The 24052-nt window shown below is 35.8% G+C and overlaps 1 protein-coding gene across 1 annotated transcript in view; it reads left to right on the forward strand.

Moving 5' to 3' along the window:
- The first annotated feature begins 2169 nt into the window (after positions 1-2169).
- LOC101404433 (complement C5) overlaps positions 2170-24052 on the forward strand; it is a 92222-nt gene continuing 70339 nt past the window's right edge. The window contains exons 1-4 of the mRNA XM_004423383.3: positions 2170-2234; positions 16031-16223; positions 18531-18693; positions 22893-22963. Coding sequence (XP_004423440.1) covers positions 2170-2234; positions 16031-16223; positions 18531-18693; positions 22893-22963 — 492 coding nt within the window. The remainder of the gene's footprint in view (positions 2235-16030; positions 16224-18530; positions 18694-22892; positions 22964-24052) is intronic.

The following is a 24052-nucleotide window of genomic DNA, read 5'->3' on the forward strand; positions in this document are numbered from 1 at the left end:
TGTTATGGTCGAGCACTTAGACTCTCAGCGAGTCTCATTCTGCAGTGCTGGTATCAATATCCCATACATATGACCCATGTTTCTGAAGACACGTCAAATTGAGGGAATAAATAGGTTACAAATAATAGTTTGGCTGACTGTTTATTACCCTGCTAGGAGCACCTTCAAGTCATGGTGACTTCAGAGAATAATAACAAATAATTCAGCTGCTTGGCTGCAGTGAAGCAGGGGAACATTGAGGCTGGAGAATCAAGTAGGGCCCAGATCAGGAGGGGCCTTGTGAACTAAGTGAATTCTTTTATTTGGTCTTGATCCTGAGGGTAGATCTGAGGTGGCATTAGCAGGAAGGTCAGGTGACCACCAAAGTTTCTGCCAGACCTAGAATCTCCTCTTTCAGAGATGCAGTATTTGTCTAAAGCCAGACTTGAGCAAAACGTTGACATTTTAAAATGTAAAGAAGAATCCATCTTTAACCTGAAATTTATACAATGTTATAAACCAATGTTACTGCAATAAACAAAAAATTAAAAAAAAAAAAAGAAGAATCCATCTTTGAGCCATGTTTAGACGGTAGATAAAACATTTTAGTTAAACACAGTTGAGAATCTATAAATTGTTGAACTTTAGTTCTATTGAGAACCTTTGAGATCCATCATATTTTAAATGTTTTCTACCAGAGAAACATGCCAATGGTTTGCAAATATCATTTATCAACATTGACTCTATAATACAAGAAAATAAACTTCCTTGTACTTAAAATACAAATATCTATGATGATTTGAGTGTTCTTGCTTTCGCCTAAATATCTTTTCCCGAAAATGATGGCAAAAGTACTTTGTTTGTTTTAACTTGACCCATGTTTTGCAACCCAGTTTAATCATTTTACAGATTTCCTTTTGAAATAAATGGGCTAGATGTTCAGACAATAGTGGCAGATTTTTGCCATTTCAATAACATATGCAAGAGACACCGTTAGTGAAAATCATGTATCAAATTTTTCTTTGTGCAACTGTTTTTCTAATGAATTCAGTACTAAAGTGTTGGTAAAATAGAACTTTATTAATTCAAAGCAAGGAATGCCAATGTGACCATAAAAACATCTAAATAATAGAAAAATGTTTAGAGAAATCCATTTTACTACTTTAAAATAGAGTAGCTGTTATATACTAGAGTAGAAATGAGTGCTAATAAAAGGAAGGTAGTAAATAAAAAATTTTCTAGTGAAAATAAAACATCATAAAAATCTTAAAGATAAAATTTTATTTTATTCTCAATTAATTACTAGATTCATTTGTTGTAGGAAGTTTTGTTTTTCTTGAGCTCTTATATTAAAATTGTTAACATCCTCACTGAAAAGTACATCATGAGTTTATTTTTTTAAAAAGAAAGATATTCTGTGTCTGAATGAATGCAAATTTTGAATTTGTGGTGTATGAATTAATAGATATTGGAGGATGTCCATTCCCTGCTAAATACTGAAGTATCTGATTGATTATTTATTTCCTAGAAAATGATGCCAGCATACTAAGCATGAAAATTTCATTGCCAGTCACAATCTTTCCTCCACCTAATGTTCAACTTCTTCTCTAGACTGGGACAGACCAAGAAACTATTCCATAGACCTCCTTTGCAGATCCATCTTATCCTAAGACCATTTCCAGTGCCAACGACTCTACCACTCAGGTCTTCTCTAGAAAGATCACCTTGTGAGCCCTGTCTAAACCAGACCCATTCTAAAATCACCTCAACTTGAAACTGAATCCAGGCAGGTCTCCATCAGTATCAGAGTGGATATCCCAGAGGCATGCTCATAGATGATACAACGTCCGAGCAGTTGCCCGGCCAAGAGAAGGAAGGCCAAAGGCAATGCAACTTACTGGTTTCCAGCTTTGAGCCAGTCATCATAATGCCAAACTCACATTAGAATCCCTTTATTTGTATTAGTCAACATAAATTCTTTAGGTGTAAATCCCTATATCTCCTACCTTTATACCTCAGCATTAAAGGGTGTTTCATTACCAATTATAGTTTTCCTACTTAGAAGTCCCTCTTTCTGACATTAATAATTAACCAGTAAACTAACTTACCCAAATCCTTCAAAGCTCAGTTTATTTAAGAGGAGAGTAACTTCAAGAAGGTTATATCCATGGTTTACTGCTGCCGCCAGCCATGGGCCTTTGGGGCATACTTTGTTTTTTAATCTTCCTGGGAAAAAGTTGGGGACAGGAGCAAACGTAAGTAAAAGTACCCATCTTCATTTTTCAATGCATCTTAGCTGTGATGAGCAAAAAGTAAATTCAACAGACTGTGTTAATTTGAAAATAACTTTCTACTTTTGAGAACGCCAAGTGAATAGTCTCATCTCTGAATGAGAAAGTCAGGGAAGCATTTTAATTTGATGAGTGGCTAACAACATGACAGTTTTATAGAATTGTTATTTATAAAAATTTACATCAGTGGTTACTCAAATTCCTCTTCAAAAAAAGCACAAAATAAACCCAAGATAAAGTTTCTTGCTTATTTCTATTTGGGGCATAGTTTTCTTTGTGTTTTCCATATATTGTACACGGTAAAGCAGGGTTACTTGGGGATCAATTCTAACACTGTGATTTGGAAAACTATTGTTATAATTACTTCCAAATTTATGAGCTAACTCTTCATAAATTTTACTGTTATTATTGAAATACTGTCCATTTTAAACTATGTCAAAAATATTGATCTCATATGTAGAAATAACATTTTAGTACTGAAAAGGAACTGGAGAGTGTCTAATCGAACCTACTCATTTCCCATATAAGGATAAATCCAGTAGGGGAAGTGACTTACCAAAGGTCACACCACTAGAGAGACAGAAGCAGGACTTGTATTAAGGACTCCTCTTTTCCACTTCAATTTTTTTCCATTTTTTCATAAATTTATACAGGCATACCTCGTTTTATTGTGCTTTGCAGATATTTCACTTACAAATTGAAGGATTGTAGCAACCCTGCATCGAGCAAGTCTGTTGGTGCCATTTTTCCAACAGCATTTGCTCACTTTGTGTCTGTAAAATTTTGGTAATTCTCACAATATTTCAAACTCTTTCATTATTATCCTGTTATGGTGATCTCTGATCAGTGATCTTTGATGTTACTATTTTAATTGTTTTGGAACGCCATGAACTGCGCAGATATAAGATGGCAAACTTAACAGATAAACATTGTGTGTTTTCTCACTACTCCACCGACCAGCCATTCCCCCATCTCTCTCCCTCTCCTCAGGCCTCCCTATTCCCTGAGTCAAAACAGTATTGAAATTAGGTCAATTAATAACCCTATAATGGCCTCTAAGTGTTCAAGTGAAAGGAAGAGTCACATGTCTCTCATTTTAAATCAAAAGCTAGAAATGATCGAGTTTAGTGAGGAAGGCACGTCAAAAGCTGAGAAAGCCTGAAAGTTAGGCCTCTTGTGCCAAAGAGTTAGCCAAGCTGCAAATGCAAAGAAAAAGTTCTTGGAGGAAATTAAAAGTGCTGCTCCAGTGAACACACAAATGATAAGAAAGCAGAACAGCCTTATTGCTGATATGGAGAAAGTGTTAGTGGTCTGGATAGAAGATCAAACCAGCCACAACATTCCTTTAAGCCAAAGCCTAATCCAGAGCAAGACCCTAACTCTCTTCAATTCTACAGAGGAGAGAACGGTGAGGAAGCTGCAGAAGAAAAGTTTGAAGCTAGCAGAGGTTGGTTCATGAGGTTTAAGGAAAGAAGCCATCTCCATAACATAAAAGTGCAAGGTGAAGCAGCAACTGCTGATGTAGAAGCTGCAGCAAGTTATCCAGAAGATCCAGCTAAGATAATTAATGAAGGTGGCTACACTAAACGACAGATTTTCAATGTAGACAAAACAGTCTTATATTGGCAGAAGATGCCATCTAGGACTTTCATAGCTAGAGAGGAGAAGTCAATACCTGGCTTCAAAGCTTCAAAGAACAAGCTGACTCTCTTGTTAGGGGCTAATGTAACTGGTGACTTTAAGTTGAGGTCAATGCTCATTTACCATTCTGAAAATCCTAGGGCCCTTAAGAATTATGCTAAATCTACTCTGCTTGTGCTCTATAAATGGAAAAACAAAGCCTGGATGACAGCACATCTGCTTATAATATGGTTTACTTAATATTTTAATCCCATTGTTGAGACCTACTGCTCAGAAAAAAGAGATTTATTTCAAAATGTTACTGCTCATTGACAATACACCTAGTCACCCAAGAGCTCTGATGGAGATATACAATGAGATTAATGTTGTTTTTATGCCTGCTAACAATATCCATTCTGCAACCCATGGATCAAGGAGTAATTTTTACTTTCAAGTCTCACTATTTAAGACATACATTTTGTAATGCTATAGTTGCCATACATAGTGATTCCTCTGATGGATCTGAGCAAAGGAAATTGAAAACCTTCTGGAAAGAATTCACCATTCTAGATGCCATTAAGAACATTTGCAATTCATGGGTAGAGGTCAAAATATCAGCATTAACACGAGTTTGGAAAAAGTTTATTCCAACTCTCAGGATAACTTTGAGGGGTTCAAGACTTCAGTGGAGAAAGTAAATGCAGACGTGTTGGAAATAGTAAGAGAAGTAGAATTAGAAGTGGAGCCTAAGGATGTGACTGAGTTGCTGCAATCTCATGAGAAAACTTTAATGGATGAGGAGTTGGTTTTTAAGGATGAGCAAAGAAAGTGGTTTCTTGAGATGGAATCTATTCCTGGTGAAGATTGTTGAAATGACAACAAAGGATTCAAAATATTACAGAAACTTAGTTGATAAAGCAGCAGCAGGGTCTCCAATTTTGAAAGTTTTACTGTTATTGGACTGAAACACAGGTTCTTTTACCCACCACATAGTAGGGCCAATAAAGAAAAAAACTAAAACACTAGGCTTGTGGCAAGGAAAGAGGTTTACTATTATTGAAAGGCAGCCAGATGAGGAGAAGGGAGTTAGTTAGAACTCAGATCCACCTCCTTGAATGGAAAAAGGTAGGGGTTTTTATCTGGAGTTTTAGGTAGGGGAGGGAGAGCATGTGCTGGGGTTTTAGGTAACAGAGGGAAAGCATATGGCCATGCTGGTTGGCACCTTCCCACCAGCCTGTGTTTGGCCCTGGAGACTGAATTTCTTTCCCTTGACTGCCTGGACTTTTCTGGTTAGCTTTCATCTTCAGCCTGTGTTTGGCCTTGTGAGGCTGAATCTTGATGTCTGGACCTTGACTTCCTGGGAAAGACAGCTCACTCCATACTAAGGAGGGACAGAAAGACCTGGTTAGTTTTAAACAACAGTTGATTATGCTGAATATACACAGCTGCAGTTAGCAAAGCTTATCTCAAAGTTTTTGTTCTCTTCTTCTAGCCCAGGGAAGACTTTTTAACCTCTTCCTGCCCAACTTCAATCCCCACTGTCTTACGATCATTCCTCAATCTTGGGGAATGAGAGGTGAAGACTGCTCTAGCTACTTCCTGCTATAAAAGGGCAAAGATGAGGATCAGAGGAATGAAACTGTTTTACCTTTATTTTAAAATATTTTGGGGTACCAGGTGGGGAGAGCGAGATATGCTTTGCATTACTAATATTTTAGTACTCTGATCAGTGGCTTTGGAACAACACTTAAGTTCACATTTTATAATTACACAGATGACCACACAGATTAGCAAAATGGACAGCCCAAATTATAGTATCCTCACCATAATGGACCTCAATCCTTGGGGAATCCAGGAGAAGAGGCCTGTAAACCAATTAAGGTTAGTGCCTAGAACCTCAGGTGAAATCTGATGTAGCCAAGTAGCCTGCTGTCTATAGTCTAACAAATAAGGTAAGAATATGGGAGTCATTTATTACTTATCTTTAGAAGGCTGTTTTCTGAACAGCACTTTGCAGTCTGTCAGGGAATCACTTGACGATTCAGAGAAGTCAGTGTCTAGAGTATGAAGCCAGCCTAGGTTTCGGTGAACCCAGCTGTGATGTTTTTCCATGGCATGGTTCATGTTCCCTGTGGTGTTTTTCCTATAGTCCCATCCAGCAGGGATGAAGACCAGGATTTCAATAGGACCCAGTCTCTATGGCCAAGATGGTACAAAGAAACATCTGGCAGTGTTTAGCTCCTTAATTTGAGTTCCCTCCAAGTCTTTTGGATCATCTCTAGAACATAGAAAGGGTCTTCCAAAGTTAGGCCTACATTGTGTAAGCAAGTAACCAGATATTCAGTAAGAGGCATTTCTAGAGAAACAAAAAGAAAACCAAGATTAATGGTTGGAGCAAATTATAAACCAATTTCTCATGCCAGAGGATGGTCAGTCAAGAAGATCTCTAGATGTCAGGGGTGAAGCATCCCCTGCAGTTTTAAATATCTCCAAGGATGTCATCAGGCATTCAAGTAAACCTTTTGAGTGGCTTACACAGCAACAGGCATGAGGATTGTCCAAACATGGGCTTCATGGTGCTCTCTCTTAGGTTTATGTTAAGTTGTCTAGCTTCAGTTTGCAGGGCTTCAGAAAAAAGGGTGGTTTTAGTTCTCAATGACTCCAAATAAAAAGGACAGAAAAAACCTGAAAAGGTTAATTTGGAGATCTGTACCAGATATTTGAGGAAACTAGAATTCAGGATACAGTCCAGTTTACAGATAGAAAACAAAAACTGAAGACAATTAACAGAACCAGAATCCAACATCCACAAATATATATTATAGTTCCTGCTGAAACATGATTTGTCTCTCTAAAATCACCCTCATTTTTATCAAAGATAGTCAAATTACGATTCATTGGTTTGCAAAATAAGTCCAGTTTTAATAAACTTGGCCCCGTTATTTACATAAGCACAGCAAGAATGGCAATTGATCATAAAGGCTCTTTTAAATCTGCTTTGCTGGAACATTTTATAAGGAATCTCAGATTGATCTTTAAAGGTCTCTCAAGGCCAGGAAAGCCAGACCAAGGACTTATCATCAGACACCACCTGCAATATCTACAGATTCGTGTGAATTCCTCTCTTCTCAAGGTCCCCAAAATATCCTGGGGTTCTCTGCACCTGCCAGAGAGTGACTTTCCTTACTCACATGGTAAGGTTGCTGGAAACCCTGGAAGCAAGGTGCCAGGCCAATATTTCCAAGAGGCTTTATTCCATAAAGTCCAATCTTTGTTTCTCAAAGCTGTATGGTCATATCTGAGTTTATGCATGTTTCTCTGAAACATGATATTCCAGTCAAAGCCTTGGTAATATAACCAGTGTTTCCAATTGTGTCCTGCTATAAGGAAAACAGATTATTTTTGAACTTATGCAAGTAACTATATTGCCATGAAAATAAGAATACTTACTCATCAAAAGTTTTTAAATTCTAGTGGGATCAGAAAGGAAGAAAAAAGTAAATGTTTCAATTCTTTTTACAAAACTGTAATTTACCAAATTGTTATAAGTCATAGTTAGCTTAAGAGAAAAAAGGAAAAGTTTTCCTTAAACCTGGAAAAACAAAACATTAAAACTCAGCAATATTTCAAATAAAAAGTCATAAAAAATTATAATCATCTTCATCCATTTATTCAGTCCCATGATAACAACTCTTGATCTTCTGTTAGCAGTTTCATGAGGCCATCAGTTTCTCCATTACAGTTCTATAATTTCCTAGCCAGCTCAGCTTCATAATCTGAAAGTATATCAGAAACCTGTATTTTAGAGCAAGTGTCAGCAAGTGTCATCTCTCTGAAGATGAAACATATTTGCAAAAACATCAGAGTAGAACAACAACTGTCTGCCAATGACCAAATACTCAAAATGGCAATTGACAGAGACACTTGGCTATTTCTGTGACATACAACACTTTGAGATAATAACTAGAATTATGACTGACAACCAGGACAGATCAGAAGTTTTGGAATGTTATATAATTTTTTAAAAACACTTATATTAATAACATTTACCCACATAATACAACCTAGGAAGGCTTATTATCATTTATTTGATAATACTTCCCAAGTAATTTAACATACCAAATAAGTTTAATTAGTTCAGTATCTTCCTCTTTATAGAAAGAGAGAATAAATTCTTTGAGAAATCTCAAGGGTGATTGGAAATTTTCAAAGTTTCCTTTTTAAGTTAAAAGAAAGATTTTAATTTTGGGGGAAGTTTGTCAAAAATATCAAAAAGTTTTAAAACACTTGGTCAAATAGGAAACAAAGTTTAGTTATCCATTCAACCAAGGTGACAACAGAAGTGTCAAAGGCAAACAGAGAGTTAAAACAGTCAAAAAAACATTAATAGAGAGATATCAGTCCTTTTGAACATAGGAAGTTATTTTAACAAAACATAAATTTTCTGTCTTTCAGGTAGACTTACTCAAAGGAAAACCTTTTATAGCCTCTTTATCAAGAGCAGACCGAAAGTTCAAGAAAATTATCTTTTTTAAAGAGAAAACCAAATTCTAATATTCCACTAGCTTACTTTAACCAACTTGACCATGCACAAAACTCCAGCATTTTACTTCTGCAAACATTCTGTCTCTTACTTTTTACATTCAGAATTTGTCCCATGCCTTCTTTCCTTTTTTTTCCCCTAGTACTTGAGGACAAATTTATCTTTCTTAACAAAACAAACAAAAATATCTCCACTATTTATCCTTTCTTTACTGACAACATATATTTTACTTTCCTTGTATATACACTTTCCAGAAATATATGCTTTCTCATAGAAAATTCCTCAGCATGCTCAAAACATGTTTATCAATAAACTCAAGCATCTTTTAGTTTCTTTGAGATAAGAAACCAAAGGCAGGCAAATCTATGCTTAGTAATCAACTTCTAATATTTTATCTTATATGGAAATGACCTACATACTCAACAAATTTTTATCATTTAACTTAATTTAGCAAAATTCTGAAGTTTCCAAAAAGATTTTGGAAGCTGTTTTTCAAGCATATATACCACAAAACATAATTATTGTACCAAAAACCTCTTATCAATTTTTAATTTAGCAAAATTCTAAAGTTTCCAAAAAGATTTTGGAAGCTGTTTTTCAAGCATATATATCATAAAACATAATCATTGCACCCAAAACCTCTTATCCATTTTTACCTATCTAAATTATTTGTTCTCAACAATTATGTTTAGATTACTCACAAAAACTTCATGTGCCATTAAAGCAATCAGCCATCATTTTGAGTTAAGTACATACACCATAACACATAATTATTTTTAAAAAGTTCTCCCAAAAACTTTCATCTTTTTCATATCTATTTAGTTTACTTGTTCCCAATAATTATATCTAGATTGCCTACAAAACCCTCATCAGACATCAGACACAATCAGATATTATTCTAAGTTATTATTTTTTGATGACAAATTTTGTAACAGAGATAACATGTTGGATAACATGTTGGATAACCATATCCAATGTTGATAACTCTGAAAACATATTTATTTTAATCAAACCAACAAACTTAAACAAGCTTTTGTTTACCAAAGATCATTTTATAATACGTTAACTTGAAAGACATTTGGCTTAGTTTCCATTACATTCAGAAATAATTTATATAAGCACTTACTTTAAGCCAATTAAATAGACATCCTTTAGACATTATAGTATCTGGAGGCAGACAAATATATAGAGACTTACATACAGATAGACACAGAGATCTTCAAAATTTTAACCGGGTCTCAGGTACAAAACTTAGAAGAACAATTAGATCCATTGCTCCTTGGCAGATGGACCTGCTCAGATGGCTAAAAATATTTACTAAAGATTCTGTTTCTCTTTGCTCTAAGGATCCTTTTTAGAGCTATTTTTGAAATCATTTTGTCTTTTAGAAACTTTTGCATCTTAATCAATGACTGCATTCTATTATGAGAGGTTTTGAATCCTCTCTCTTAAGGGTGACTCTTAAGGTGGACTCATCTGAAACACAGGTTCCCGAGAAGGGCCATTACAATTCCAAATTATCTCAAAAGTTTACTTATTTCCACTTGCTTAGTTTTAGATCAGGAATTTTGGGAGAGTTGAAGTAGGGAAGCTCGGTGAGAGAGGAGATTTGGTTTCTTTTGCTAGCAGGGCTGCTGGCATCTCCCAATCTGGCATGTTTAATTATTGAATTATTTTCTTTTAAAGAGGCAATAAAGTATTCCCGATTTTATTTAGAAGCCTTAAAAGATTAAAATAGGCTTACCATTTGCTGTTTAATTTTATAGCCGGCTTTTTCCAATTGCGTAAGCAAATACACCAGTTTGAGTAAAATGAAATTGCCCCATTTTGGCCATTTTAAAGTGAGATCTCCTTTAGCATGTTTAATTACATTGCCTAAAGGGTGAATTTATATGCTCTTACAATATCAGTCAGGGGAAACGTTCCCCAGTGAGACACAATGTTTATCCCCATAACATAATCTGTAATACAATCAGGCAAAAAAGATGTAATCATTTTATATAAAGTCTATTTAAATATATCAATTTTTACAAAAACTTTATCTTAATTTTATCAACTCTTATACCTCTAATCATAGCTTTCATTAGGATTTCATCAATAAGTCTCAGTCTATAATATTGTGTAGGGGAAGCATTCCCAGCCAGATATAACATCCATTTCAAAAAAAAACATTCAGGCAAAGTTGAAATGACCTCTTCATATAATATGAGCTCAATAAATTTTAATCTTTATAACCTTATCAACCTTAGCAGCCTAACTGTTGCCCCAAACAATTGTTGGTCAGGTTTCTCATTGTGATTTCTGCCTTCTGGATTTTTAAATTTTTTTCTCAAACTGGGGTGAATAAAATGGGCTTGTTTGAGGTCCTTTAATGTTGTGGGGCCAATAGGGGGTCCCTTTAGCCCATTCAACCTTAGGTGGTGTTTTATATAAAACCTTTGTTTTAACCTCATTCATGTCCACTCCATTTATCCCATTTTTATTTTTAATAACTAGCTAAAGATTTCCATCCTGCTGAGATGAGTCCTGTGACTCTTCCCTTTTTGATTCCTCTTTTCTTTCCCCCCTTTTAATATTTGTCTTATTTACCCCCACTGTCTTATATACTGTATTTTTTTTTAAAAAACTTAAAAAAATTTCCACCTTGTTGAGGAGTCCCTTTATTTTTTTCTCAGCTTTTTATTCTTTGTTAACTTGTTTTCATTAGCATCTGTAAGACCATGAGAGGAAGCTGAGACCTCAATTTAAGTTTCATCTTTTTTTTTATAGGTTTATAACCGAAAACATCCCAATTTTGCATTACATAACCCAGAGGACTGCCACTGGGAATCGAATATGAGTTTCCCGTTATGCTGCTGCCCACAAACACATATTCTATACACGCATGCATTTCCACACAAGTATCAAAACAAATGGAACCAAGAATTAGTCTTTTCAAGAAATCAGGGTTCCCCCTGAACGAACTCCAGTAACCTAGAAAAAACCTCTGAAACAGAGGCAAACAAATTATACATTCACATATGCCTACACACACAAATGTCAAAACAAATGGAGCTCAGAGCTAGTCCTCTCTGAGTGAGATCTCTAGTCTCTTCAACAAAGTCAGAGCCCTTTGACTAAACTCCAGCAACCTGGAACAAAACCTCCGAAGCAGAGGCAAACAAACGAAAGGAAAAATAAGGCCCAGTCAGTTTTAACAAGGCAAGTCAACCAAAACAAATGAGGCCCAGAGTTTTCTCCTGAGCAAGATCCCTAGTCCTTTCTACAAAATCGTAGCCCCTTGAACAAACTCCAGTAAACTGGAACAAAACCCCTGAAACAGGCAAACAAGGAAAGGAAAAATAGGACTTGGTCAATTTTAACAGGGAAACTCACCAAAAGGACATCTGTTCGAAACCAGAAGCCAAAACAAACAAACAGACAAACAAATTAACAAACAAATCTAGAGCCTGTTTCCTTGCCACAAGAAAAATGTGCCTAGGGCCAGTGGTGCCAGGTCAGAGTGAAAGTACCAGGGATAGTCCCTAGGGCAAATCACTTAGGCAGCTCTGGACTCCTTCCTAGGAAACCCTGGCCAGCCTGGGGCTGCAGAGCCACAGGCAAAGAGCCTCCTGGCTGGCTCACCAAATTGTTACTGAACCCAAACACGGGTTCTTTTACCCACCGCATAGTAGGGCCAATAAAGAAAAAAACTAAAACACTAGGCTTGTGGCAAGGAAAGAGGTTTACTATTATTGAAAGGCAGCCAGATGAGGAGAAGGGAGTTAGTTAGAACTCAGATCCACCTCCTTGAACGGAAAAAGGTAGGGGTTTTTATCTGGGGTTTTAGGTAGGGGAGGGAGAGCATGTGCTGGGGTTTTAGGTAACAGAGGGGAAGCACGTGGCTGTGCTGGTTGGCACCTTCCCACCAGCCTGTGTTTGGCCTTGAAGACTGAATTTCTTTCGCTTGACTGCCTGGACTTTTCTGGTTAGTTTTCATCCTCAGCCTGCGTTTGGCCTTGTGAGGCTGAATCTTGATGTCTGGACCTTGATTTCCTGGGAAAGACAGCTCACTCCTATACTAAGGAGGGACAGAAAGACCTGGTTAGTTTTAAACAACAGTTGATTATGCTGAATATGCACAGCTGCAGTGAGCAAAGCTTGTCTCAAAGTTTTTGTTCTCTTCTTCTAGCCCAGGGAAGATTTTTTAACCTCTTCATGCTCAGTTTCACTGCCGAGGGTAAAATGCTATCAAACAGCATTGCATGCTGTAGAAAAATCTTCATGAAAGGAAGAGTCAATCAATGCAGCAAACTTCATTCTTATCTTATTTTAAGAAACTGGCATAGCCACCACCACCCTGATCAGTCAGCAACCATCAACATTGAGGCAAGACCTCCCACCAGCAAAAAGATTATGACTCACTGAAGGCTCAGATCATGGCCAGCATTTTCAGCAAAAAAGTATTTTTTACTTAAAGTATGTACATTTTTTTTAGATGCAATGCTATTGCACACTTAATAGACTACAGTATAGTGTAAACATAACTTTTATATGCACTGGGAAACCAGAAAATTCATGTGACTCACTTTATTGCAATATTACCTTTATTGTGATATCTACTTTATTGTGGTGGCCTGGAACCAAACCCGCACTATCACCACGGTGTGCCTATACATAAAAATATGTAAAATATATTATAAATATACACTTAGGACATCATAAATTTATAGCATTCTCCCACCCCTAATCTGATTTTCTCACATGGCTACAATCACCCCATTATCTAGGTAGTTTTTAATCATTCCTTTTTGAAAGACAAGCGGCTGGAGTTCTGAGAGATTGAGATTAAATGACTTCAAATTAGTGACAGAATTAGGACTAGAACCTGAGTCCCATGACACTAAATTCTTCCTACTAAACTGTACTGGCCCTTAATAAGCATCTCCTCTCTTTCTCTGAAAAAAGTGAGAGTACCATTTACAACATGGTAATCAATCAATTTAGTTGATTGATTTATTGATAAATTGAAAGATTTATTGAGCACCTACCATGTGATAGGCACTGGGGATATAGTAGATGGTATCAAGCTTGCATTCCAGTGGAGAAGCAAATAATGAACGAACCAATGAATGAATGAATAAATAAGTTCAGGTAGTTATTAGTGCCATGAAGAAAAAAAATAAAGGAGAGTAAGAGGATAAAGAAATGATGGGGCACTATTTAAAAGTGTGGGTAGGGAAAGTTCTCTAAGGAGCAGGCACTCATACAGAGCTTGAAGGAAGTGAGGGAGCAAGCCATGCAAATATCTGGGGAAAGAACGCTCCAGGTAGAGGCCAAAGTAGAGGTCTTGTCTCTCTGCAAGGTCAGTGGCTCTGTCACTATTGAAAGAAAATAAGAAAATTCTGAAATTTTTTACATGATAGATTGATAGATAAATCAGTAAGGACCAAAATCTGTACGAAGGGTGGTTTCAGAGCCGTCTTTTAGGGACTTGTAAACACTGAGTATTTTGTGTTTCACCACCACCAGCATGTAGACAATTCAAAACTAAAGCAATACTAAATTGAAAAATATAAAACTTCTAAGAACACTGAAATTAGAATAGCTTTTTTTCCCTAGATTTTTCTGATTGCAAAACCCTTGATAAATTCAGCTTAGTATAGCAATTGAAAGTGTTCAGGAAACAGGCTGCTCAGGTTCAGTTCCTAATTCTATAACTTATTAGCTGTGTGACCATGGGCAAATTAATTATCAGTTTCCTCATCTGTAAAATAGGGGTAATAACAAGACCTTCCTCACAGACTGGTTGTAGCAACACAGTGAGTTTAAATACATGGAGGGCTTAAAACCACGCCTAGCACAGAGTAAGGTTTCAGTCACTGTACGTTATTATCATCAAAGCTGAACTTTTCTCATTTTCTGCTGTTCCTGGCTAAGCACATCAGGAATTCAGAGGATGGTTGGAAGTCTGGAGATTCTTTTCTCTCTTTTACAATTTGCCTCTAAGTCGTTCCAGATTAGTGGTGGTGTAGGAGAACTGCCAGATGCTTTAAAGGATCTAATTATTTCCAAGTTAATTTCATTGTTACTAAAGACTTGCTGATTTTTAAAGACTTTTTAAATGTCATAATGTTGACAGAAGCCTGCAATAATTCTGCCAGGTGGGGTGACAGGTGCACCCAAGCCTGTTCGGCCACTTGAATTAGTCATTCACTATGCCCTTTTGGATTGAGACACACTTCTTTTTCTATGTAGCAGCATATGCAGTGCTCACTATTCAAATTAGATACTTTTGTGATGTATAATTAATAACCTAGTTTACATTTGTAAGTTTTCTTTCAATAAAACAATGAAAATTCACACATTAAAAAATTTTTATTTTAAAAACTTGTATAGATTCATTTCCACTCTTGTATAAATCACATGAGAAATAAAATTGATGGAACAGCCTATCGTTATGAACATAGCTTGTAACCTTGACTTCAGTTACAGACACAAAAACTGAGAGACCTGAATATAAATTCTGCCTCATTCACTTGCAAGCCGTGTGACCTTGGTCAAATTAACCTCTTATCACTTGTAAAATAGGAATAATAATAATATCTACGTCATTGGTTTGTTGTAAAGATTAAAAATGTTGTAGGCTGGCCCCGTGGCTTAGCGGTTAAGTGCGCGAGCTCTGCTGCTCGCGGCCCGGGTTCGGATCCCGGGCGCGCACCGACGCACCACTTCTCCGGCCATGCTGAGGCCGCGTCCCATATACAGCAACTAGAAGGATGTGCAGCTATGACATACAACTATCTACTGGGGCTTTGGGGGAAAAAATAAATTAAAAAAAAAAAGTATTGTATGTAAAGTGCTAATACAGCCTCTCATATGTGGTAACTACGCAATCGCTGTTTTTATCGTTATTGGTGTAAGATTGTTATTCCTCAAGGATCTCCATCACTACATCCATTTCTAAATGCATTCCCCCAGCTCACTTTTATTCTACCCTTTTCTTTATCCACTCACTAGTATAACCCAATACTTCTAAGATTACTTCCTTTTAACTAACTTAGTAAAATTAATGAATCTTAACATTTATTGAGTACTAAGTGTGCTAGGCACTTTCATATACATATTCTCATTTCATCCTTACTGCAGCCTCGTAAAGGTGATATTTTCACAGGTAAGTTATTTTCGTCTCAGAGGGTTAGTAGGGTTAGTGACTTTACCATGGTCACTCAGCCGGTAGATGGCAGCGCTGAAATTCAATCACTGGTGTTTTTTTCTTCACTGGGCTAAAATATTGACCCTATTTACATGTTCCAGTCAACACCATTAAAAATCTTCCTTTGCTGCAATAACTCAGGGAAGGTGCTATTATTATTTTTCTAAATGTTAACTAAATCCCTGGCTCTATTTCTGAAGTCCTAATTCCCAGCTATTTCTTCTTGGAAACCATATTGAAATTATCATAGGTCACAAACACATTCTGATTTAAAATTATCATTAAGTTGAGAAAATGTGCCTATTTTAAATGGAATCTCTCAAGTGAGATTAAAAAAAATCCAAAGTATAACAAAATATGTCATATAAAGATATGGATTCTTCTCTTTTCCTGTTTCAACAGGTATGTCATTTCAGCACCAAAAGTACTCCGTGTTGGAGCATCTGAAAATATTGTAATTCAAGTTTATGGATACACTGAAGCATTTGGTGCAGAAATCTCTATTAAAAGTTATCCTGATAAACAATTTACTTACTCTTCAGGCTATGTTACTTTGTCCACAGAAAACAAATTCCAAAACTCTGCAATCTTAACAGTATGTATTTATCCTTCATTTTCTTTATACATAGAGAATATTCTCAATAAAATGTGTTCAAAGTTTGAATATTGACAACATAGAGAGTTGATCATTTATACCACTCTCCACTGTGTGATTATTAGATGATGTCAGTTGCTAATGATAATATGGGTGAAACAAAATTCTGAATAGGAGAGCTGTGTCTGCTTTTTTAGCAATGCATGTAAATTAACATTCTTATTGGAAAATAAAATTGTACTAATGTGAAAATATTTGGAAATGAATTGAGAATACTTGTTTACTGTGAAAATTACCAGTATAAAGAAACAGCTATGAATATGCATATTGATCTGTAATGCATTGCCTACAAAAATCCATGGATACTATTTAACATTTGTTTGTTTAAACGCCAATATTCCACAATTATAGCTTCCAAAATTAATAAAATTATTGATTATTAAAGTGAATAGCTCTCATTGATAACCTGTAGCTAATAGAAAGAAAAACCTGGATCAAATAACTTTTCCTTCTATTAAGAAATTATAGGATAGCTTGGTTAGAGAAGTGCTTGCAACTCATTTGTTATTAAAAATTCTGATAACTAAAAATAACTTTCATACTTACTATTTATTCACTCTAGTGAATAAATATAACCAAAATATTGTTTTAAATTCTGTTATACTTTCAAAAATAAAGAGCCAGAAAATTAAAGATGACTAGACTTAGAAGGGGCTCTGAGATTCATTTACACCAGTCTTTCTCTAAAGTGAATTATTTAAAAAGAAATTAAAATTTGAAATTTCATAAGGAGCTTAACATTAGAATTATATCAATATTTAGAATTTTTAATTTATTTTATAAATGTGTTTTGATTTTATAATTATAAAAAAGTCATAAGCATAAAAAAATTATACCTAGCTTTAGGTTTGTACATATTTAAGTAACATTGTAATAAAAATAATTTTTTATTATATTGTAAATAATAAAAAGTCAACCCTGAGAGTCCTCCAGAACCCTTTATCCTTTAAAAGGGGTCTGTATATTACTTGAGTTTGAGAAACACTGATCTAAATAAATGCTAACCAAATATAGGAATTCTTTCATTAATGTTCTTGATGGCAAATGCTCTAACCTTTTAACAAATACTTCCACTTATTAGGTTTATTAAGAATTAAAATTCATTTCCCAAAAGTGTTATTTTCAACAGATATTCTTATCTGATGCCACTAGCCACGAATGTGTGACTGTCACCTTTAAATTTGTCAATCAAATTTAACTAAAATAAAAAATTCAGTTCATCAGTCACACGAGCCACATTCCAGGTGCTCAAATAGCCACATGTAATTGGTGGTCGCCATATTGGACAGCATAGATATAGAACATTTCCATCATCACAGAAAATTCTATTGAACGCTGCTGATTTAGGTGGTTAATTGAAAAGGTAGATTAAGGCGGGGACTCATAAAAATCAATGCATATCTTCAGCATTTAATTTTATCTTAACATTATAATGTATCTTTATTTGCCGGTTGTTTCATGTTGTGTTAAGTTCTTTTCTTTAAGTATGGATCCACTGGTTGCAGTGTCAAATGTTTATTATGTGTCACACCTTTAACAAATCATCTTTGTTCTACAGTTTCTGTTTCTTTAAAGTGGAGATAGAACTTAAAGACACCTGCAAAGCAATCTGAGCACAGAATATTTATAGATTTTTACTATTTTCCAAACTTTTACAGTACTCTCACACATCTAATTCCACAGCAGTTGGTTTTAGTGATTAACTTCTACCCCATGTTTCCAAAGCCTAAGTTTTCATACAAACACTTTTCTTTCTTTTATTACTTTTTATGTATTAAATTCACATATCATGCAATGTAAAGTGGATAATTACAATCATATACACAAATTGGAAAGCGTGCTGCTCAACCCATGGGAGCAGAAAGATGCAGATAGAACACAAAGTATACTGAACATCAGTCAAGATATTGAATTGAGGGAATGGAGAGCACGGGCTAATCCAGCAAGCTGAAAGTTTGTTAAGAGACCTTCTATAGCAGTAGTTTTGCTAAATGCATATAAAATTTAGGGAACATGGAACCAAAAAGACTTTCAATTGCTTAAAGCTAAATTTTGATTATTATATTTGGCACTGAAGGGCTTTGGGCAAAATTTATTTACTATTTTGGCTCCTCTATTATTTTTTAAATGACTAAATATACATACTCATTTTCTGTTCTAATGAGATTATAGTGGTATTTAGAAAATCAACGTGTTTTATAGTATTAAAATTATTATACTCTTTTCCATCAACATTTTCTTTTACAGCTACAACCCAAACAGTTGTCTGGAGGACAAAACCCAGTTTCACATGTGTATTTGGATGTTGTATCAAAGCATTTTTCACAATCAAAAAAAATTCCAATAACCTATGACAATGGATTTCTCTTCATTCACACAGACAAACCTGTTTACACTCCACACCAGTCAGGTAGGGTATAGGATGCTTCTTTCTCTGGGGGGAAAATTGACACTATATTGTAGAGCTTTTTAACACTTAAGTGGAGACAGGTTTCTAACTTGCTCAAAAGAGTCTCAATTCCCAATGACTTTTACACTTATAAATTCCATTTTAATTTTGTGTATATGGAAATTGCTAGATAAATAATTAAATGGAATTTAATTTTAAACTTGTTTGATTTTAAGTATAAATTTTAAATTCACATTGAAATTACAAAATCAACAATTACATTATCTGCCCCATCAGTTATTTCCAAGTAGAAAAAAAGCTTTTTAAAAATTGTGAAATGTTGTGTTATATCTTATTTATTAAACATATATAAGATGTAATTGAAAATATAATTTTGACAATGGGTAAATAATTTATTATAGAGCCATATTCATTAAAAAAATTCCATTACTTTGGAGCTAATCCTTAAATTCAGTAAACAAATCTACCCCTAGGGGCTCAGCTGTTTCAGCAAAGAATAAATCAGATCACAGAAATATGTGGATATTAATTTTCTAAGGTGATCTACCTAAGAAAGTTCCTGTTAGAAAATTATTTCATATTCATGGTTCTTCTGTTAGAGGGGGAAAGGTCATGATAGCCAGTCAAAACTCTGTGATTGAGGAATGGCTGAATTTATTCCCAATGAACTAAAACACAGAAAAGTGGAAATGCTGCCCAAATATGTTTACTATTTTCCAAACTTTTACATATTTTCCAAATATGTTCATGTGTGTGCAAAATTTTTGATCCCTCCATCTCTCCCTCTTGCCATCATTGACTTTTGAGCACATCAGAGATGGAATTATGAGAAAACTGTATGTGGGAGGGGGAGGTTATGAAGTAACGATATTATTGGTAAAGAACAGGAGAAGGGAGGTGGGACCAGCCAGCTTTGTTGAAAAGCTTTTCACATAGTGCATCCTTGCTAAATGTTGGTTGATGTTGATGATGACAGTAGTGGGGTGGAATGGGCTTACACCATTACCATTTCAGCAGGAGCGCCTGTTATGATCAGCTAAGAAAGGAAAGGCCTAGAGGGGGCGGGATATTGTTCTTGGCTTGGACAGATTATCATTGTCAGAATAGTACCATCTTTTGACTCCAAAGAAGATCACTTGGTATACAAGGAAATAGTCTCTGCGCATAAAGCTTGGGCCCTTTTAAACGTAATCATGCCTAGAAACAAACATATCCCTGCCCTTGTCATCCTTTATTAGGGGATGTTTCATTAATTGGGTCCTGTTGATACTACCTATCACTTAGGGTCCTCAGGCTTTGTCCAATGAGTAGTCTGATACCTAGAGCCTGGGACCTTTCTTAGCTATCAAGCCCTTCCTTAAGAACAGCCTCATTTATTATTTCTCTATCAGGGCTTTGCTGTAAGATGTGTTATCCTCATCTATTCTAATCACAGAGGAAACCTAGAGAACGTCCTTCTAAATATCGACCCATTAGTGACAGGAAGTGAACTATAGGGGTTAAAAGCAGACTCTGGAGCCAAATTGTCTGGGTTCAAATCCCTGCTTGAGCTGTTATTAGCTCTGTGATCCCATACGAATTACTCAACCTCTCTGAACCCCACTTTCCTCATCTGTAAAATGCAGATAATAATAGAACTTACCTAATAGAGTTCTTGTGAGAGTTAAGTGAATTCATACGTGTAAAGCATTTAAAACAGTGCCTAGCACAGAATAGGCTCTAGGAAAGAGTTTTCCATTATTATTTAATCTGTGGAGTAGCACAAAGCCTATTTACACAAAAGAAAAAGAATTACTTAAAAATAATTTTTTAGGGGCCAGCCTGGTGGCGCAAGCGGTTAAATGTGCACTCTGCTGCGGCGGCCCGGGGTTCGCCAGTTCGGATCCTGGGCGCGCACCAACGCACCGCTTGGCAAGCCATGCTGTGGCGGCTTTCCATATAAAGTGGAGGAAGATGGACACAGATGTTAGCCCAGGGCCAGTCTTCCTCAGCAAAAAAAAGAGGAGGATTGGCAGATGTTAGCACAGGGCTGATCTTCCTCACAAAAAATTTTTTTTAAAAAAAGTAATTTTTTAAAAAATTGATTAAATCTTGCTATTTATGGTTCTAATATCCCAATTGACACATTTAATCTGAAGACCCTTGAGAGATTTTTAGTATAAGCATCTTTAGGATAAAGGCTTAAATCTTCAAGGCTTTATAGAATAAGGCTTTAGAATATTGACCAAAACCTTCAATTCCATACAGCCTGTCCTGCCTTCCCCTCCAGCCTCATCATCTACCATGCTCCCCCTTGTCTGTGGACACCAGCCAAATTGACCCCTTTTCAGTTGCTGTCTCACATCACTTTCCCATCTATATTAAGGCCTGTGTACTCTGCCTGGTACATTCATGCCCTTCCTTTGCCTTGTTAACTCCTACTTGTCATCACAGGACCCTTCTAGAGGGCCACCTTCTCTGCCTCTCTGACCGCTTCAATTCTCCCTCTTCTACACGCTCAGAAAGCCAGGCGGTGTCATCTGTAGCACTTCCCACCCTGGAATTTTGCATATACTTGTGTGATTGTGTGTTTGCCTCTCTCCTCCACTCCATGAGAAGACCTTCGTGTCTGATTTGCCTCAATACCGTATCTCTGTGCCTAACATAGTGCCTGTACTTAGAAGACAGGCAATACATTTTTTGAGTTATACTTGACATGCAACATTGTGTAAGTTTAAGGTGTACAACATATTGATTTGATACATTTATATTGCAATATGTTTGTCAACAATACATTTTTTAAAGCCATATCTTTGGTACAAAAAATTTTATTGATCTTACCTCCGATACACCATCACCGTGAAGACAAGATTAATTTTCTAGCCTAAACACAGACTGGGTTAGAAAGTAGACAATAATAATGATAAAATAAAAATAATAAAAATAATTTTAAAATAATAAACATTTATTGATTAGCGCTGGGCTATGCAAAAGCTTTGTCTTATGTAGTTTTCACAACACTATGAAGCAGATACTGGCAGTCCTGTTTTACAGATGAGGGAACCAAGATTTAGAGGGATTAAGTATCCTGCTCAGGGCCGGACTAGGAAATGGCAGAGGCAGGAGTGAAACCACAGCTTTGAACTCCAGGGTTTGTGCTCTTAACTTTTGTGACCTATTGCCTCTGGCGGCTTCCCAGTGATGCTTAGGCCTGGACAGGATGTGTTCATAAGGCAGGAGGAAGGATTCAAGGTGAAAGACAGGAGTGAGGGGAAGGAGAGAGGAGAGTGGGGGTGGGGGAAGGGAATTTACTGAGCATTTTGCTTTGATCTTATAGTCTTAGTGAAACCCGTTTTAGAGAGCTTAATGTGGCTTCTTACAAAGAGCTTTGCATAATACTGACCTGTTAAAAGATTTATGGCACCAGTTCAATTTTATTTTGTGAGTCAAGTTTTGGCCATGAATAGATTTGAGCATCAGCAAAACCCTAGAGAAATTACAAGATGTCATTGGAAGGAGCTAGATCATCAGTCTCAAACAGCTATGAGTTAAAAGCTAAACAGATGTGTTTGTTTAAAAGATGGAGATTAACTGACAGAAAGAAAGGGAAGAGAACTAATCATTATTGGGCCCTTGACATTAGTCTTTTAACAATGAGAGAACAATTGGAGGTTCTGGCTCAATAAATATGACAAAACCATATAATTCAAACCTGCCTTTTGTAACATGGAGATAATTTCAGACCTTGGTGGTTATTATAAGGGGAAGAGTATATAATGTCTACATCAAACTATCTAATTTTCCATTAAAATCTTCAAGTCTAATATGAGACAATATATTATACTCCCATATATTCATATGGTAACATCACTTTCACTACCATGAAATTCTTGATAAACAATTGCCTAATTTTGTACTGCATATGTATTTCAAAAAACTTGTATGTAAATATATCTTAATAAAGCGAACTGTACTTTAAATTCACTAGAAGTAGCTCTTTAAAGGACTCCAAGAGGATTCTCTTTAAAAGAAAAGAATCTTTAGTAATGTATACATCTGTAAACTAATTTATTCTTTCTCTTAAATATGGATTTTTGTGCACTGATTTTTGTGATTGAGGTTTTTTAATTGACTCATCATTTTTAAGGATGATTATTGTAAAAAAAATCAAAATACCCTTGTGTTTAGCAGAGTTTTGATGATATCAATTGTTCTTACAGTAAAGGTTAGAGTTTATTCACTGAATGATGACTTCAAGCCAGCCAAAAGAGAAACTGTCTTAACTTTCATAGTAAGTATGTTATTTATTTAGATAATAATTTAACTCATCTTCAGAACAAGATTGTTCCATAACCCTGCCATAACACTACACAAACTCATTCAATGTTCAGTAAATGGTTATTGAACATCTACTGTAAGTATAACATTGTAGGTCTAAATCTCTATAATAGACGTATGTAAAAAGCTCATGAAAAAATCTCAGCAAGTTATGATTTTGAACAAAACCATTTAAATATATCCTTCATGATTTCTTTCTTAAAGAGCATCAATCACTAAGAATTAATTGAATACCTATTATGTGTGAGATTTTTGATTTGTACAGTTCAAGATAGTTACAATCCGTAGTACTTGCACTTAAGGAACTTAGAGGTGAGTACTCACACATGCGAAAAATGGTGCTAAACTACGAGACAAAGATCAGCAGTTATCAACCTTGGATCAGCCGTGACATTCATAACAGATGATATGCACGTGTGCAATAAACGCCCGTGGTCTTACTCAGTTTGGGTCCCAAGCTTACAAAATTTTTGTAGGAAAATAACTGCTCACCTATCAACAGTAGGTGTATCAGTAATGGTCCTTCACTATAGGCTGCAGCACATTTTCTCCTATCCCCCGCCCAAAAAAACTTATCAGAACACAAGTGAAAAAGAATGATGTACAGGGATAACTTTGAATCCTTTAAATTACAAAAATTATAACCTTTTCGTAAACTTTAACATTTAACTATTTTATAATTAATTACTTTTGAAACATCAGAGTGTTCCAAGATTGTGGTTGCTAACTATTGATATAGACTGTAAACTCCCAGAATTCAAAGAGATTAGGGAGGCCAAGGGACACTTCAAGGAAGAGATGAGATTTGAACTGCGCCTGGAACAATGAGTAGAATTTAGATATGTGGAGGAGAAGTAGGAGGATTGCTAGAAAACGAAGGACAGAGCAGAGAGTCAGAAGTAAGAAGGCTAGGACAGGACCTGTTTTAGTCATACAGAAGAGAGTTAAATCTCTTCTAGATAATTTAGACTAGGATACCCTGGACACTGATATATACTTTTTTTTTGATGAGGCAGGAGATGAAAGAGGGTCCAAAAAGAGG

The sequence above is a fragment of the Ceratotherium simum genome, chromosome 29, assembly GCF_057802395.1.
Source record: "Ceratotherium simum simum isolate JZ-2026a chromosome 29, ASM5780239v1, whole genome shotgun sequence".
Taxonomy (NCBI): domain Eukaryota; kingdom Metazoa; phylum Chordata; class Mammalia; order Perissodactyla; family Rhinocerotidae; genus Ceratotherium; species Ceratotherium simum.